The following is a 15,189-nucleotide window of genomic DNA, read 5'->3' on the forward strand; positions in this document are numbered from 1 at the left end:
ATCAGGGCTGCCATTTGTAGGAAACCTATCGTTAGCGCGCGCATCTAAGTTTTTAAAAATGTAGCCCATCAACATTCTATTTAAAATTTGAATACTGGTTTTTTAGCTTTTGTAAACACCAAAATTTCCTACGCACTAGCAATCCACAAAAGAAATTGCTATAAATTTGACCATAATTCTCATAATTGAGATATATCTAGTATATTTTAAGTTCCGAACTGCGGCTTCGGTCACACTGGCGGCGACGTCGGCAGCGATGCCGACGTCTATTTACAACGCATCGTTTTGTTTATTGTTCAGTCAGATCAGAGTAATGTGCTTATATATGAGGCTGCAGCTGGTTTAACTGGAAACATTTGTGGTCCGTCGACTGCTCGAGATCATTGTACACGGCTGACACAATTCATTACAAAGCAATCGAAGGTAAACCAGTGAAGAGGAACAAGTGCCAGCATGCTGCTGCCCCCGTACCAAGAAGCCTGCAATCCCGGCTTCTGTGATTGCCCGTTTCCCAACTCCATTGAGGTTACCAACCACAAGGGCCATATACCCGACCTGGTCAGGTGCCAATGCGGCGAGGATGAGTCCGGAAACGTGAATGCCTGGCGGTGGCACGCCACTGATGAATCGGATGCCGTGGTCACCGACCGGGACATCATCTTCCATCCCACCTACAGTCAGGGCACGGCGATTGTGAGAGGGGAACAGGCCCTAAAAACAAACATGGTGCACTTTTGGGAGATGCGCGTCATCACGACTCTGGCCGGCACGGATGTGGTTAGTTATCAGGCCGGCTTGGCAACTAGTTGGGATGCTCAGCATGATGAATGTCACTCAAAGTCGCCGCCTTAAAATAGAACACAACTAACCAGGCATCTGGTGTGCTCGTTTCCATTGGAGACGACTTGATTGTTCGCTTCGTTGTATTATGGATTACAGATTACAACGCGGCGATAAGATAACAGACGCAGCGGGAGGAGGAAATCTCAGCAGACACCCCAACTAGATGATAAGCCAGCTAAAGTTCAATGTAAATAATGTTCTCTTTATAATTGCCTTTCTTTTCTTATAACTTTTCCTAGATGTTCGGCATCGGCACGGAAAGCGTTAATCTAGGGCAGTTCAAGTTTCACTTTGTCTCGGCCCTGGGCACCAATGCCCAGTCCTGGGGCTTTTCGTATTCCGGAAGGATTCAGCACTGTGGCGAGTTACTGCCCTACGGCCAGAAGTTCTCGCAGGGCTGCTTGATTGGTGTCTGTTTGGATCGAACGCGTGGGCACTTGGAGTTCTATTTGAACCGCAGATCGCTGGGAGTGGCCTACACCAATGTCCCGACGGATCCGGATGTCAAAATATATCCCATGGTCTGCTCCACAGCCGCGAAGTCCGTAATTAGGCTGATCAACTGCACTTCGCAACCAGTCACACTGCAGCTGCGATCTTTCCAAGCATTGTCCAGGCAGCCGCTCAAATTGGCCGAACTGCGTCAAATGCCGGGTCTCAAAGGCATCATGCAATCCTACTGGTTCCTGGCACCGCCAATTCGTTACTCCCGGAACTCCCGCGAAAACGAATTGGATCTGGGCGACGAAGCAGTGCTCTCAAGCTCCAAGCAACGGTTGAGGCGCAAACAAAAGTACCGAGGTGAGGTCACGAAGTTACGTCCACTATCATTTCTGCCACATCACTTTTGCAATTTCAATTAATAGAAACCGACGATGCGGCTGTTGATGAGGACGACTTGTACGCCAATGCACACAAAATCACGTTGCGAAGCAGTGATAGCGGCGACGAGGAGCACACCGCTAGTGTCCACGAGATGTGCGACGAGTACTTCCACTACCTGCTTTAGTCTTACCAAGCATATCAATATGTTTAAGTATGCATTTATTTGAAGGAGCTTAGTTATAAATGTAATAAGTAGAAATGCTGAAGCTAATTTTAATTACTGTAAGACTTCCTAAAATACAACTTATTAATTAAACGAAACATCATAATTTTCCCATTTTGATATATTTAAAACCATTTCCTTTATACGCTAGCAGCGATGTATTCATTTAGGTACCGATTTAAATAAGATCTTTGTTACTAATTCCAGCCTGGTCTAGGTTGAACAATCTCTCAAGGAGCAATCCGCCGTCCATTAATGACAAGTTTTTCGATTTACTTTATGTTAGGTATGCATTTATTTTAAAGCACATAATTATACAATCAATAGAATTGGGAGAAATAAATGGTGTGTGCGAAAATAATTGAATAGGAAACTTAATCGAGAACCTACAACTAGAAAATTAGTATAGATAAAAGTGATAGCATGATAGGTTAGATGGTTAAAAAAACCCGTAGGCTAGGGTTTTGGTAAGCATCGTCCTTGAAAGTAAAACTTAAACTAATTAATAATCAATTGCCCATGCCTTCGACATCCGACGATCCGCGCTTGAAGATCACTCCCAACGGTAGCTAGTCCATGTCATCGTCGTCATCGTCTGAAATAGTGTACTTCTTTTGGGAGCGCTTGCGACGCGTCTGCTTCTTGGATGTGGTAGCCGCTCCGCTGCTCACATTCGACGATGATTGCGTGGGCGTAGCGGGCGCACTAGCCAGAGATTTGTTCAGTTTCAGCTTCATTTTGACAGCCGCCGCTGAAGTGGTTGCAATCTCCTCGTCGTCGGAGCCGTCATCGCCACCATCGTCGTCGTCGTTGTCCGAATTATCCGAACCTCCATTGCCGTGCGCTTCACCCGTGTTATCTCCGGCTGCCACTGCGGCTGCATCCGCTGCAGCTGTTATCCTCTGCCTGGCCCCAACGAATACCTTTTGCAGGGCAATCGAGTCCAGGTAAATCAGAGACGCCTCTTCGTTGTAGATCTGTGCATTCTGGCATAGCTGCATAAAGTCCTTCTCCAGCTCGTTGAGATCGGCATACTTGCAGTCCTCAATGCGCTGCAGGATTTTCTTAATATCAACTGGCCGCTTAATGATCTCGTAGTAGTCGGGCAACCTCTGCCGCGAAGGCAACTTCATGAACGGTTCGGACAGGGTTCGTCCATCTTGGTTGTGCTTGATAACCGCACTCATAATCTTGTGCATCTGCTTCTTGGACCGCTTGTCCAGATTTTGGCGTCGTCGCCGTTTTAGGATCAACGAATCATCGTCGGACTCTTCCTTCCGATTCTTACGCTTTCGTCGCTTGCGCTTCGAATCGTCTTCCTCCTCTTCCTCGTCGAACTCAGCGCCATCGTCGATGGCTTTCAGCCACTCCTTTTCAGTCAAACTATCGGTGTAGTCTACTTCCTTTCGCTGCCGGGAGCCTCGACCTAAGGCGGAATAGTTATCGTAAGAAAAATGTTTAAATAACAGCGAGCAGTGTAACTCACCTAGAATGGTATCCTCGTCGTACTGATAGTGGAAACGCTCTACTTCGTCATCATCCTTTGTCAACCAGTCGGGTAGCTCGGACTCATCGATCAGACGTTCCCTACCCGGATGGATCTCCTCATCCTCCTTCTTGCGCTCAGCATCCATGCGCTTAAATATTTCAATCTCCTCCTCGCTGCGGGCGATCATCATGTTGATCATTTCGTCATCGGGCACCTCATTTTCCTCCTCCTCTTCGTTGTCATCCTGGTGCAGAATCGTTTGTAGGAACTGCTGTCGCTCGCTACCCGTTGACTTCTGATCGAACATACCAGCCTGGATGACCTTCTCGTCCATGTTCAGCTTGTACCTGGCTGCTGCCAAGATGCGCTCTTCCACCGAGTTGACTGTCATTAGTCGCAGGACGCGCACCTCGTTACGTTGACCAATACGATGGGCACGATCCTGGGCTTGCAGATCCTGATGGGGATTCCAATCGGAGTCGAAGATTACTACAGTATCGGCGGTCTGCAGATTAAGACCCAAACCACCAGCTCGGGTAGATAGCAAAAAGACAAATACATCCGAGCCTTTGGCGTTGAATTTTCGCAGTAGTTCGCCACGATCCTCGGCCTTCGTGGTACCGTCGAGTCGAAGGTAGCCGAATTGGCGCCATCCCAGGTAGTCTTCGATGATGGTCATGCATTGGGTCATCTGACAGAAGAGCAGCACGCGATGATTGGTCGCCTTCAGCTTGGGCAGGATGCGATCAAGCAGCTCGAATTTGCCAGAGACACGATACAGATCCGGTCCTTTAATTTGAAAAAGATTAGATTATACCAATGTAAATATAAATATACCAAAAAATTAACAAGATAAACTTACCGGATACAACTCCGTGGCCGCCAGTGTGATCGCAGTACTTCTCTTCTATGTGCTGGAACATAAACGGATGGTTGCACAGCTTGCGCAGCTGTACGATCGTGTTCATCAGCGCCTTAGCGCCTCCCTTGCCGTGCTTGCCCTTCTCGGAACCATCGGTGAGCAGGACACCCTTGCTCTGCATGTGCTTGTAGAGAACGCGTTGCAGCGCGGACATGTCGCACTTGATGATGTACTCGACCTTGTCGGGCAGCTGGTGCTCTACCTCCTTTTTGAGGCGACGCAACAGGAAAGGACGAAGAACCTTGTGCAGACGACGAATGATAAGGATGGTCTCCTCCTCGTTTAGCTCGACCTTCTCGCCAGTGGTGGCAAATGGCGCATTGAACCACTGTTCAAATGTGGAGCAGGACTTAAAGATCGAGGGCAGCAGGAAATTAAGTAGCGCCCACAACTCGGGAAGCTTGTTTTGCAGAGGTGTACCCGTGAGAAGTAACCGATAGGGGGCAATGTAGTGGGTGTTCAGCACCTGGGTGAGTTTGCAGTGATGGTTCTTCATGCGGTGACCCTCGTCGATAATCATGTATTTCCACTGGATCTTGGCCAGCACCGCCTTGTCCTTAATCACGTACTCATATGTGGTTAACAGCACATTGAACTTGGTTGCTCTCATTTGATTTTGCAGCAATCGCCTTCCCTGCGGACTGCCCTTGTAGCTGACTACACCCACGGCTGGCGCCCACTTCTCGAATTCCAGCACCCAATTGGGCAGGGTGGAGAGTGGTACAATAATCAAGTAAGGACCCATAACCTTCTTTCGATCCATAAGGTAGGTTACCAGCGAAATGGTTTGAATGGTTTTACCCAAACCCATTTCATCGGCCAAAATACCATTTAGATTGTTATTGTACAGCGAAACCAACCACTCCAAGCCTTTGATCTGGTATTCCTTGAGCGTACCATTAACCATGATGCTGGCCTGCTCCACAACCTTTTCATGAATGGTATGAGCGATGCTGTAGTACGTCTGTTCCTCCGTCCTGTACTCATCGTCCTCCACCTTGGCCTTGGTAATTAGATCCTTGGCATCCTCATCGTTGCCCGTCGCCTGCGCTTTGTCGGTGGCATCTTCTGTTGCCGTTGGTTGCTCCTCCACCTTGGGTTTATGATCGTCGTTGCTCCCACAGCTGTCCTCCTCGTCGTCGATCCAATCCCAGCCAGGATGCATATTCAGCCAGCGGTGCAAGTGCTTCAGCATGGGTGCATCATCGCCGGTGAGTTTCTTACCCGTGCACTGTTCCACCACATGTACCCGCATATCGGCAACAATGCTGCCCTCATCAATGCCAATGTACTCTCCGCTCATCAGCAGCTCCTTTTTGAACTGTATCAGCCGCTTGCCCTCCTCCTCCTTTTTCTTCATCTGGTCGTCCTTGTGCTGTTTCACCATCTGAGTTAGGTTGCTAATATACTCATCTGTCTGCGACAGTAGGAAAGCCAATCTCTTGTCCTTCTTTTGATCAATCAGCTTGCGGTAACCCTCCTCATCCTCGGCCATCAGACGTCGCATACGTTCCTTTTCGATGCGCTCTTGTTCCTTCTTCTGTTCACGCTCGGCATTGGCGTGGTGATTCATCACGGCCTTGTTCATCCTTGCAAGCTGGGCCTTATTATTTCTGTGGAACTCCCTTAGATCCTTGCCGTGCTGAAGCACAGCAGCCAAGAACTCCAGATGCTTTTGGCGACGCTTTCGTTCAGCCTCTAGCTTCTGTTGCTTCTCTAGCTTCTCGGTGGCACGTGCCTCCCGCAGGCCCTGCCTCTTGGTCCTCTTGTAGAGCTTAATGTTTAACGCTGTTTCCAAAGTGGTATCTCGTCTCGTGCACTGAACAAACTCCATACGCAGCTGTCGCTGGAAGTTCAAGACCCTTAGGGCCCTCAACTCGATAGCCGCTTGCAGACGCAGATCCTCGGACATCGTGGCCGGCAGTCGCTGCAACTCCTGCATGCGCAATGATATCCTGGCTGCTATCCTATTCTCCCTTTCCTGCAGCAATGTTATGGGATCCAGACCGACGGGTTTGGCCACCGTTGTAATGCGATTGGGCTTGGGCATCGGCATGCCCGCAGGTGGTACCTGTCGCTGAGGACCTCCTCCTGGTTGCGGAACCTGACTACCTGGCGGCATTCCTGGCAGTGTCCCTCTCACTTGTGGCTGCATGGGTGATGAAGGTATTAGTGGTTGCCCGCCAGATGGCCCCATACTCAGGGGTTTGCCTCCGTTTGGCAACTGGTGCTGATGTGGCTCCGGTGGCGGGGGCTGCGACTGTTGTTGCTGCTGCTGAGGTGGTTGCTGCTGTTGTATAGGCGGGGGTCCACCCACTTGTGGCGGTTGTGGTGGCAATGGCTGTCCCTGTTGCATGTGTGGCGGTGGTGGCGCTACCTGCATTTTCTGGCCAGGAACTGGCGGTCCATAAGGATTGCTTGCGGGCGGCGTGGAGCACTGGGGTGGAGTTCCTGCTGAAGGTGGCGGTTGTTGCTGTTGTTGCGGCGGCACGGGCGGTTGTCCTGCATGCTGGCTCCCTGGTGGCGGTCCGCCTGGTGCTCCAGGTGGCCCAATTGGAGGTCCTGGCGGTGGCTGTTGCTGTGCGGCCTGCAACGCCTGCTGCATCTGCATGGATATGGGCTTGTTCCGCGCCAGCAACCGATAGGCGGTGATCTGTGTGCGCAACAAGTTAACCTGATTGCCATTAAGGTGCTGATGCTTCGAGGTTGCTCGCATTGCCAGCAGCTGCGAGTAGCGAGGATCCTCTTGCAAGCCCTTTTCCTCCATTGAATCAATGGCGCGTTGAAGCGCGTGCAGGTTCTCCTGGCTCGAGCGCTCCGGAGGTGGCGGGCCTCCAGGTGGGCCACCAGGTGACACTATGCAGGGTTGTGTGGGTGCCTGAAAGAGAAGGGAATTTAGATTAATAACGACTTCATCAATTACATTCAACGTAATGTTAAATTAAATTAACTATTTTAATTTTGTAAAAGAAGGAATGGAATTTTGTAAATATTATAATGAACGTACTACAAATTCCATTTTGCACAAAAGCTGACTTAAGTGCAAATAAATTAATAAAAGCTCCCACTCGCCCAGAATCTCAGTTAGCGAATGCCACACAGTGAACCGAGTTACTGAACTGTGAAAACTTGTTCAGTGCTTTATTCACTCGACACGAAGTCGGAACAGGTGCAATATATCGCAAAAGCATTGCAAGATACACAGATAGGTAGATAAGCAAATTGGAGAAGTAACTGAGATGGCAGCCAGTAAGTCCCAGATCGAGGAGCTGTACGACTTTATCTATCCGCTCGCAGTGAGAGCTGGGGAAATCCTGTTGGAAGGCTATCAAAATGCTGGCAAGGCGGTGGCCCTCAAGGACGGGGAGTTCTATAATGTAGTCACTGCCTATGATAACCAGATAGAGGAGTTTCTCGTGGAGAAAATACTGGCGCGCTACCCGGATCACAAATTCATTGGGGAAGAGGATACCCACAAGAATGACAATGTAACGAAAGAGCTGACGGATGCTCCAACTTGGATCATAGATCCCATCGATGGAACCTCGAACTTTATCAAACAAATTCCACATGTCTCGGTTTCAATTGGATTGTCCATTAAGAAACAGATCGTGCTGGGTGTAGTTAACAATCCCGCACAGAATAAGTTATATACCGCGAAATTGGGCCAGGGTGCCTTTTGCAATGGGAAACCAATTCAGGTGAGCAGCTGTGAACATCTCAACGATGCTAATGTGGCATACGAGGTTTGCTTGCTGCACGCTCCAAAGATCCGGAACAAGCACATCAAAAGAATCTACCATGTGGGATCCAATGCCAGAAGGTCAGGTGGTGGTAGCCTATTAATTATACAACTATTAAAGTTTTGAATCCTTTTCAGACTCCTGGCATATTCCGCTGTAGTGGATTCCCTTTGCATGGTGGCCGCAGGCAACTTGGATGCCTTTCATATTGAAGACATGTATCCCTGGGATTGTGCAGCTGGCTATTTGCTCATCCGTGAGGCCGGCGGAGTTGTCACGCATCCCTACGGCGGACCCTTCGATATCATGAAGCCAGATCTAATCTGCGCCGGAACGGAGACACTGAGAGCTGAGATAGAGCATCTTATTCGGAAGGCTGATCAGGAGAAGCATGTGGGAGGAGAGTGAGATTTGTAAGCCACACGCAAAGAGCTTTTGTCAACAAATAAAAGTTTAATGATCAACATAAAACAGAATCTTATTTAAACGATGTCTCTTTTGTCTTTTTCCTCTGCACATGAACTGCTCATATCAGCTCAGTTCATCCACTCACGAATTGTGAATTTATAACACACAAGATAGTCTCTAATAACCATCATACAACTTCAAGGAAACACACCTTTACATCTTTAAAATACGCAATGTATTATGAAAATATATCCTATGTATGATAGGTAATAGTAGAAGATAGATTGGGATATATCCTATATCCTATTGCAGTTATGTAGTATTAAATTCGTATATCAGAAAATATACTACAGGCTATGAAGATAAAAATGGTTTTCTTTAAATTCTATACCAATTTATACTCAATTTTATTAAAATAATAAAATTATCTTAAATAGTAAAAAGAATTTCCTATGCATTCATGGATTTTTAAATGTTAACAATAATAGTATTTTCTGATTCTTGGCTGACTAGTGTAGTAATATCACATCCATAAACTTGGAACAACGGTTCGTAAGCAACTCTATCGCGCTCTCCTAAATGTCCAAAGTTCTATTGCATCAATGAAAGCTTCGGCAGAAAGCTTTCCTCTGGCGTCGCCAACATTCCACAGCTGACTCGCGTCTATATAGTTCTGCTGCTCAGTCGGAAACCAACAGAAATAGCAATGAGTTCCGCGGTCAGCGAGTCCAAGCTCAAGGAGTACTACGATGTGGCCCTGAAACTGGTCCTCAAGTGCGGGCCTCTGATGCAGGAGGGCTATCAGAAGGCAAAGACGGAATACAAGGTCAAGGCGGACTTCTACGACCTGGTGACCGTGTACGATAAGCAAATCGAGGATATTTTGACCGAGGGATTGGTGGCCGCCTTTCCCGAATCCCTGATCATTGGCGAGGAGGAGTCGGCAGTTTCACAGCGCCAGGCGGAGCTGACTGATGCACCCACGTGGATCATAGATCCCATCGACGGCACCACAAACTTCATTCACCGCATCCCGCACTGCTGCATCTCCGTGGGCCTGGCCATCAACAAGGAGCTGGTCGTGGGCATTATCTACAATCCACCGGCGAATGAACTATTCTCCGCCTACAAGGGACACGGAGCCTATCTGAATGGCGAACCCATCCACACATCCAAAGTGACGACGGTAAGAGTGTGCTTATATAACCCGGGAGCAACAATACTATGTATAGCGACAAACCAGATAAACGAAATTTGACAAATAACCGTGCATGACATTATTCCTGCAAACAGGTTTATCGGTGCACAGCAAAAAAAAAAAAAAAAGGTTGGCTAAACTTAAATTTGCATTTCGATAGGAATGTTTGAGAAATTTGATAAATGTGATAAAATAATTTATTATAACCGCTTTATAACAAAATTCCCATACAATTGTTATAACAACTTTTTGGAATGGAAAAATACAATCTGCTAACATTTTTTTCGGTGCACCGATATCATTCATTCGTATACCACCAAACAAAAATAGCTCTCCAAAATTAAGCGCATATACAATTACTCTCACAACTAATGTACCCCTTTCCAGATCAAGCAAGCAGTGATTGCCTACGAGATCTCCCTGATCCACGCCGCCGGAGTGAGGGACAAGAATGTGAAGCGACTGTACAAGATGGCCTCGAATGCCACGGGAACCAGGTGTTTCGGAAGTGCCGCCCTGACCCTGTGCTACGTGGCCACGGGCCAGTGCGATGCCTATCATGTGGAGGATCTGAAACCGTGGGACATTGCTGCCGGAGCCATCATTCTGACCGAAGCTGGCGGCACTGTGTGCCATACCAGCGGATCCAAATTCGATGTGATGAAACCGGATTGCGTGTGCGCCGCCACGCCGGAGTTGGCCAAGAATGTGATTAGTCTTATCGAAGAGGCCGGTCAGATTACAGAGTACACATTTAAGTAAAGACAGTTAAAGGCTCAGTATGCAAAGACAGTATCCACATTTATCACTTGTAAACTATTCTAATCGCGCAGATATTCCAGTACAATAAAACGACCTAAGTACATATAAGTATCGCAGAACTTTCAGGAGCTTGCGAAGAAAGCTTTACCATAATGTCAGCTGTGTTTCTAAATTAAGTATTAGTTTCTACTCTGATCAGTCGATAGACGAGCCATGAGTTACCGAATCGGCGAGGAAAAACTTGAAGTATATTACCAGGTATCCCTGGAACTGGTCAGGAAGTGCGGTCCGCTCTTTTTGGAGGGTTTCCAGAAACCGAAAACCGATTACGAAGTCAAGTCAGCGTTCTATGACTTGGTCACCGTGTACGACAAGCAAATAGAAGCCACTCTAACAGATGGTTTGCTAAAGACCTTTCCGGAATCCAAAATAATAGGCGAAGAAGCTATGGCCAACGCCAAAACGCCGCCTGAGTTGACGGATGCCCCCACTTGGATCATAGATCCCATTGATGGCACCAACAACTACGTTCGAAAGATCCCCCATTGCTGTATTTCCGTGGGCTTGGCCATAAACAAAGAGCTGGTGCTGGGGATTGTGTACAATCCATCTGCAAATGAGTTGTATTCAGCTTGGCAAGGCCACGGAGCTTATTTAAATGGACAACCCATTGAGGTTTCCAACGCTAAGAAGGTAGGTTTCGCGAAAGTGATGAAATAATGGCTTATCTTAGAGATTTGAAGCTGATAAGACTCACTCAGTGGCCATAAAGAACAAGCTGGATGTGTACTATACTTTAAAGGTCTTAAGTAATTTAGCTAAAATATCACTTGAAAAAATGAAACTCAGTTTAAAAGTTGGTTTCTTTCTAAGACTTTAAAATCACATATAACCCAATATATTTTTTCTAGTACTTTATCTGCTACGAAGTTCGCAAGCGTAAGTGACACAAGCATTTTCGGTAACATTTGCAGATAAACCAAGCATTGGTGTGCTATGAGATCTCCCTAATCGTGGTGTCTAAGGGGCGGGACAAGAACGTGAAGCGTCTCTACAAGCTGGCCTCGAGTGCCACTGGGTGAGTGACCCAGAGAACTCTGATCTATTCCCCATCATCTACACTGCATTCCGCTATCAGCACCCGCAGCTTTGGATGCGCAGCTCTCACGCTCTGCTATATAGCCGCCGGCAGATGTGACGCCTATCATGTGGAGAATCTAAAGCCCTGGGATCTGGCTGGCGGTGCGGTAATCCTCAGGGAAGCCGGTGGCAGGGTATATCACACAAGCGGTGCAAGATTCGATGTGATGAAACCCGACTGTGTGTGCACCAGCTCTGAAGAATTGGCCAAAAGTGTAATCCAATTGATAGAAGGAGCCGACCAAATTAGCGGCTATACTTTTAAATAAATCATAAAGCTTAATATATATTCATGAAGTCTAAACAACTATATTCAATAGATTGGAAATGATGGATGTATGAAACAATACGAATATGTTTAATGATAAGCATAAAAGCAAAGTTTAAAGATTATAAGACAAGTGATTGATCTTTATAATACAGTTACGATCAATTTTAACATAATATCTGCAAGGTTTCTCTGAGTATTATGACTTGCAGCTCGAGTGTGTAAATCATCCAATAATAAAGTCTGAGAGCGTCGAAAAATGCTGATAAAAACGGGTTTTACAACTATTTGACTGGCTGTCTGTGTGGAGATAAAAAAGAGTATGTCTATTTGTGTACATCAAACCAATTGAGATAAAACAGAGGCACGCAGCCAGGTGAGCTGCCAATTTTTAGTACACCCCTATGGGGCGATGTCGCAGCGATCATAAAAACGCGAGGCAGGCAAACAATCATAGAACGAGTGAATTGTAACCGAACCGCAAGCACTTCTCCAGCGCCAGCGCCAGCTAGACAAAATCAGCCGGAGCGTGGAGCTTCTCCCAGTGGGGTGCAATCTCTCCGATTAGTTGACATCGCGAGCTGAGCAGCGACGGATCGTTTTTTGCCCAAAGGAATACGCATAGAAGCAAGATGGCAGGAGTAAGTCAAGCTGATATCGAGGAGTTGTACAACTTTATCCATCCCCTGGCCATCAAAGCGGGCGAGATCCTCATGGAGGGCTACGAGATGGCCAGTAAAAACGTCTCAATCAAAGGCGATTTCTACGACGTGGTCACCGACTACGACAACAAGATTGAGGACTTTCTCATGGAGAAAATATTGGCCAGATACCCGGATCACAAGTTCATCGGCGAGGAGGAGACGGCTAAGAACAACAACGTGTCCGGAGAGCTGACGAATGCTCCCACCTGGATCATAGATCCCATCGATGGAACTTCGAACTTTATCAAGCAGATTCCACACGTTTGCGTTTCAATCGGTTTGGCAATCAACAAACAAATCGTAGTGGGAGTAATCAACAATCCTGTCCAGAAAAAGCTCTTCACAACGAAACTGGGCCAAGGCGCCTTTTGCAATGGCAAACCAATCCACGTGAGCAGCTGCGAGAGCGTTAAGGATGCCAATGTGGCCTACGAAGTGTCCCTGCTGCATGTCCATTCGGTGGCCAACAAGCATATCAAAAGGATCTACCATGTGGGATTGAATGCTAGACGGTAAGTAAATCATTTATAAATTTGAATCTATTTCGCAAAACTAAATCCCGTTGATATAGTGGGTAAAAATCTGTGAAATTAACAAAACAAAAGTATCTGAGTACTAAGCAATTAACCAGTCACTGCTAAATGAAAAGCTTTAATTGCCTTTTGTTCTCGAAGATAATTAAAAAGATTTTAAAGCTTTTTAAAAAGAAATTACCCCTTACAAAATATTGCATAAATCCACAGACTTGTTGCCTACTCCTGTGTGGTGGATGAGCTGTGCATGGTGGCCGCTGGCAATCTGGATGCCTTCTACATTGAGGACATGTATCCCTGGGATTGTGCCGCCGGCTCCCTGTTGGTTAAGGAGGCGGGAGGCGTGGTAACACATCCCTTTGGCGGACCATTCGACATAATGAAGCCGGATCTAATCTGCGCCGGCACAGAGAAGTTGCGCAAGGAGATCGAAGACCTTCTGCGTAAGGGAGACCAGGAGGAGTCCGTGGGAGGGAAGCCGGTGCAGAAGTAATTTAGGCAAGGCAACAACGATCTTAATTGAAAAGCTTGGGGTCAGCTGCACTGCCAATTGGCGCTCGAAGCTCTGCTAATGGGGAGCTTTCGGATATATTCCAGCTTTAATCGCCGGCAGCTGTTCCACGATACACGTCAAAAAGGCGGGAAAGCCCGTCAATCTTGAGACTTTGAAAAACAACACCGTATGATACCATAATTTTAAGCATTTAGCTGGCAAACAACTTAATATACAGATTACCTACTTGGAAATTTAGTATTTCTATACTTATTCACAAAGTTTCACGAATTTCGTATTGTTTATACCTTTTTCATATAGCATCCCTCAGAAAAATGTTAGTCTAACATGGAATTTAGATATTTATGTACCCATATCTGTATATAGAGTAAAGTAAATAAAGAAATTTAAAGAAATCCTTAATCTACCGTTTAGAATACTATGTAGATTTTATAGGATCTTTTACAAACGTATTAAGTATTTTAAAAACTTGCTAATTACTGATTATAAAAATTTTGAAAGTATCGATGGAAATATTTTCAATGTTTGCACTGAGCTACTGTTTGTCCAGATGGCATAGATTTGATTTGAGAACTGAGACATCTAAGTAGGCTTACTATTTTGATTCCTACGGCTAGACTTGGGGGTCACTTACATTGGGTGGCATTCCGTGGGTTTGGTAGGGGGACATGTTCGGTCCCGTCGGCGGCATCTGCATTCCCATGTGCGGACCTTTTGAGAAAACTACGGATAATTACGTGTGACTGGAGCGATTGGTGTTGGGTTGTTTAAGAACATACTCATCCCCTGGTGGTGCGGTGGCATATGATGCCCGGGTGGACCCTGGCCGGGTGGTCCGTGCTGCATGGGATGTCCGTAGGCACCGGGATGTCCGGGTGGCGGAGGTCCTTGCAGTGGACCCGGCTGCTGGTGCGGATACGGGCTGTGCGGCGAGGGGGCGGGACTCTGCGAGGGCGGGGCCATCGGACTGGGCGCCTGTGGCGGTGGCATGGGACTGTTCGCCGGAGAGGGCGAGGCCATATTGCAGCTCCTTTCTTGACTTTATCCAATAGCGATATCCAGCAACTGGTGCAGCCTAATCTGCAGATGGAACACACGTCAATGCACTGTATTTACCAACATTAAAGAAGCTATAGCCACGATATGTAATCGTAGCTACCGTTTTGTGTGCCTCTTTTGGCACACTTTTTCGCGCAGCCCGGTGCAAACCCAAAATAACGGCTAAAGATACGCCAAATCGGCCGAAATCAACTGCACGCTAATCGCACGCGAAGAACGCAATCGGATTGCTCCATTTGGCACCGAAAGTATTACCTATTAGCACTGTTTTCAGAAGGTTTTCTTCTCTTTTCACAACGCGACGCGACGGCAAAACTCTAATGGCGGCCGTCTCTATAACAAAAGTCACGCAAGGGTGGCAACTCTGTGAACCGGCAATAAAGGTGGGCGCGTTCAGCACAAGTCACTGTGAATATTTTTATAATTAATCTGTATGCACTCCTTAAAATGGTATTTATTTAAATTTAATTAATGATATTAAACGTTTTTTTAAAGTTATTAAAATGTTATTTTTTACAAAAATATATTCGTGCTGAACGCACGCTGTGACACGTCATG

General features: G+C 46.8%; 6 protein-coding genes across 14 annotated transcripts; 5 read left to right on the plus strand and 1 right to left on the minus strand.

Moving 5' to 3' along the window:
- Positions 1 to 287: 287 nt before the first annotated feature.
- On the plus strand, positions 288 to 1,986 carry CG10516 (uncharacterized protein). The gene is made up of 3 exons (NM_140562.2): positions 288 to 777; positions 1,083 to 1,644; positions 1,710 to 1,986. The coding sequence occupies exons 1-3, from the start codon at positions 454 to 456 to the stop codon at positions 1,850 to 1,852; spliced, it is 1,029 nt and encodes a 342-aa protein (NP_648819.2). The 5' UTR covers positions 288 to 453; the 3' UTR covers positions 1,853 to 1,986.
- Positions 1,987 to 2,165: 179 nt separating this feature from the next.
- brm (brahma) lies at positions 2,166 to 14,953 on the minus strand. 6 transcript variants are annotated; one of them, NM_001274978.1, is made up of 7 exons: positions 14,887 to 14,953; positions 14,352 to 14,652; positions 14,207 to 14,283; positions 7,310 to 7,333; positions 4,243 to 7,180; positions 3,378 to 4,169; positions 2,166 to 3,317 (listed from the first exon to the last, which is right to left on the minus strand). In NM_001274978.1, exons 2-7 carry the CDS (start codon positions 14,590 to 14,592, stop codon positions 2,461 to 2,463), a joined length of 4,929 nt encoding a protein of 1,642 aa, NP_001261907.1. In that variant the 5' UTR covers positions 14,593 to 14,652; positions 14,887 to 14,953; the 3' UTR covers positions 2,166 to 2,460. The 6 variants fall into 5 exon arrangements, with proteins under 6 accessions (NP_001261907.1, NP_730088.1, NP_536745.4 ...); NM_080498.3 differs by lacking the exon at positions 7,310 to 7,333 and having other exon boundaries at positions 14,207 to 14,295; NM_168640.2 differs by lacking the exon at positions 7,310 to 7,333 and having other exon boundaries at positions 14,352 to 14,647.
- Positions 7,452 to 8,512, plus strand: CG17026 (uncharacterized protein). The gene is made up of 2 exons (NM_140563.3): positions 7,452 to 8,125; positions 8,183 to 8,512. Exons 1-2 carry the CDS (start codon positions 7,542 to 7,544, stop codon positions 8,451 to 8,453), a joined length of 855 nt encoding a protein of 284 aa, NP_648820.1. The 5' UTR covers positions 7,452 to 7,541; the 3' UTR covers positions 8,454 to 8,512.
- CG17029 (uncharacterized protein) lies at positions 8,954 to 10,519 on the plus strand. Of its 2 annotated transcripts, none has more exons than NM_001274979.1 (2): positions 8,954 to 9,639; positions 10,039 to 10,519. In NM_001274979.1, exons 1-2 carry the CDS (start codon positions 9,160 to 9,162, stop codon positions 10,411 to 10,413), a joined length of 855 nt encoding a protein of 284 aa, NP_001261908.1. In that variant the 5' UTR covers positions 8,954 to 9,159; the 3' UTR covers positions 10,414 to 10,519. The 2 variants fall into 2 exon arrangements, with proteins under 2 accessions (NP_001261908.1, NP_648821.1); NM_140564.3 differs by having other exon boundaries at positions 9,117 to 9,639.
- On the plus strand, positions 10,608 to 12,088 carry CG17028 (uncharacterized protein). 2 transcript variants are annotated; one of them, NM_140565.2, is made up of 3 exons: positions 10,608 to 11,106; positions 11,388 to 11,491; positions 11,552 to 12,088. In NM_140565.2, exons 1-3 carry the CDS (start codon positions 10,627 to 10,629, stop codon positions 11,820 to 11,822), a joined length of 855 nt encoding a protein of 284 aa, NP_648822.1. In that variant the 5' UTR covers positions 10,608 to 10,626; the 3' UTR covers positions 11,823 to 12,088. The 2 variants fall into 2 exon arrangements, with proteins under 2 accessions (NP_648822.1, NP_001189114.1); NM_001202185.1 differs by having other exon boundaries at positions 11,552 to 11,841.
- Positions 12,184 to 13,972, plus strand: CG17027 (uncharacterized protein). Of its 2 annotated transcripts, none has more exons than NM_001274980.1 (2): positions 12,184 to 13,037; positions 13,269 to 13,972. In NM_001274980.1, exons 1-2 carry the CDS (start codon positions 12,454 to 12,456, stop codon positions 13,549 to 13,551), a joined length of 867 nt encoding a protein of 288 aa, NP_001261909.1. In that variant the 5' UTR covers positions 12,184 to 12,453; the 3' UTR covers positions 13,552 to 13,972. The 2 variants fall into 2 exon arrangements, with proteins under 2 accessions (NP_001261909.1, NP_648823.1); NM_140566.3 differs by having other exon boundaries at positions 12,380 to 13,037.
- Positions 14,954 to 15,189: the final 236 nt, after the last annotated feature.

The sequence above is a fragment of the Drosophila melanogaster genome, chromosome 3L (assembly GCF_000001215.4).
Source record: "Drosophila melanogaster chromosome 3L".
Taxonomy (NCBI): domain Eukaryota; kingdom Metazoa; phylum Arthropoda; class Insecta; order Diptera; family Drosophilidae; genus Drosophila; species Drosophila melanogaster.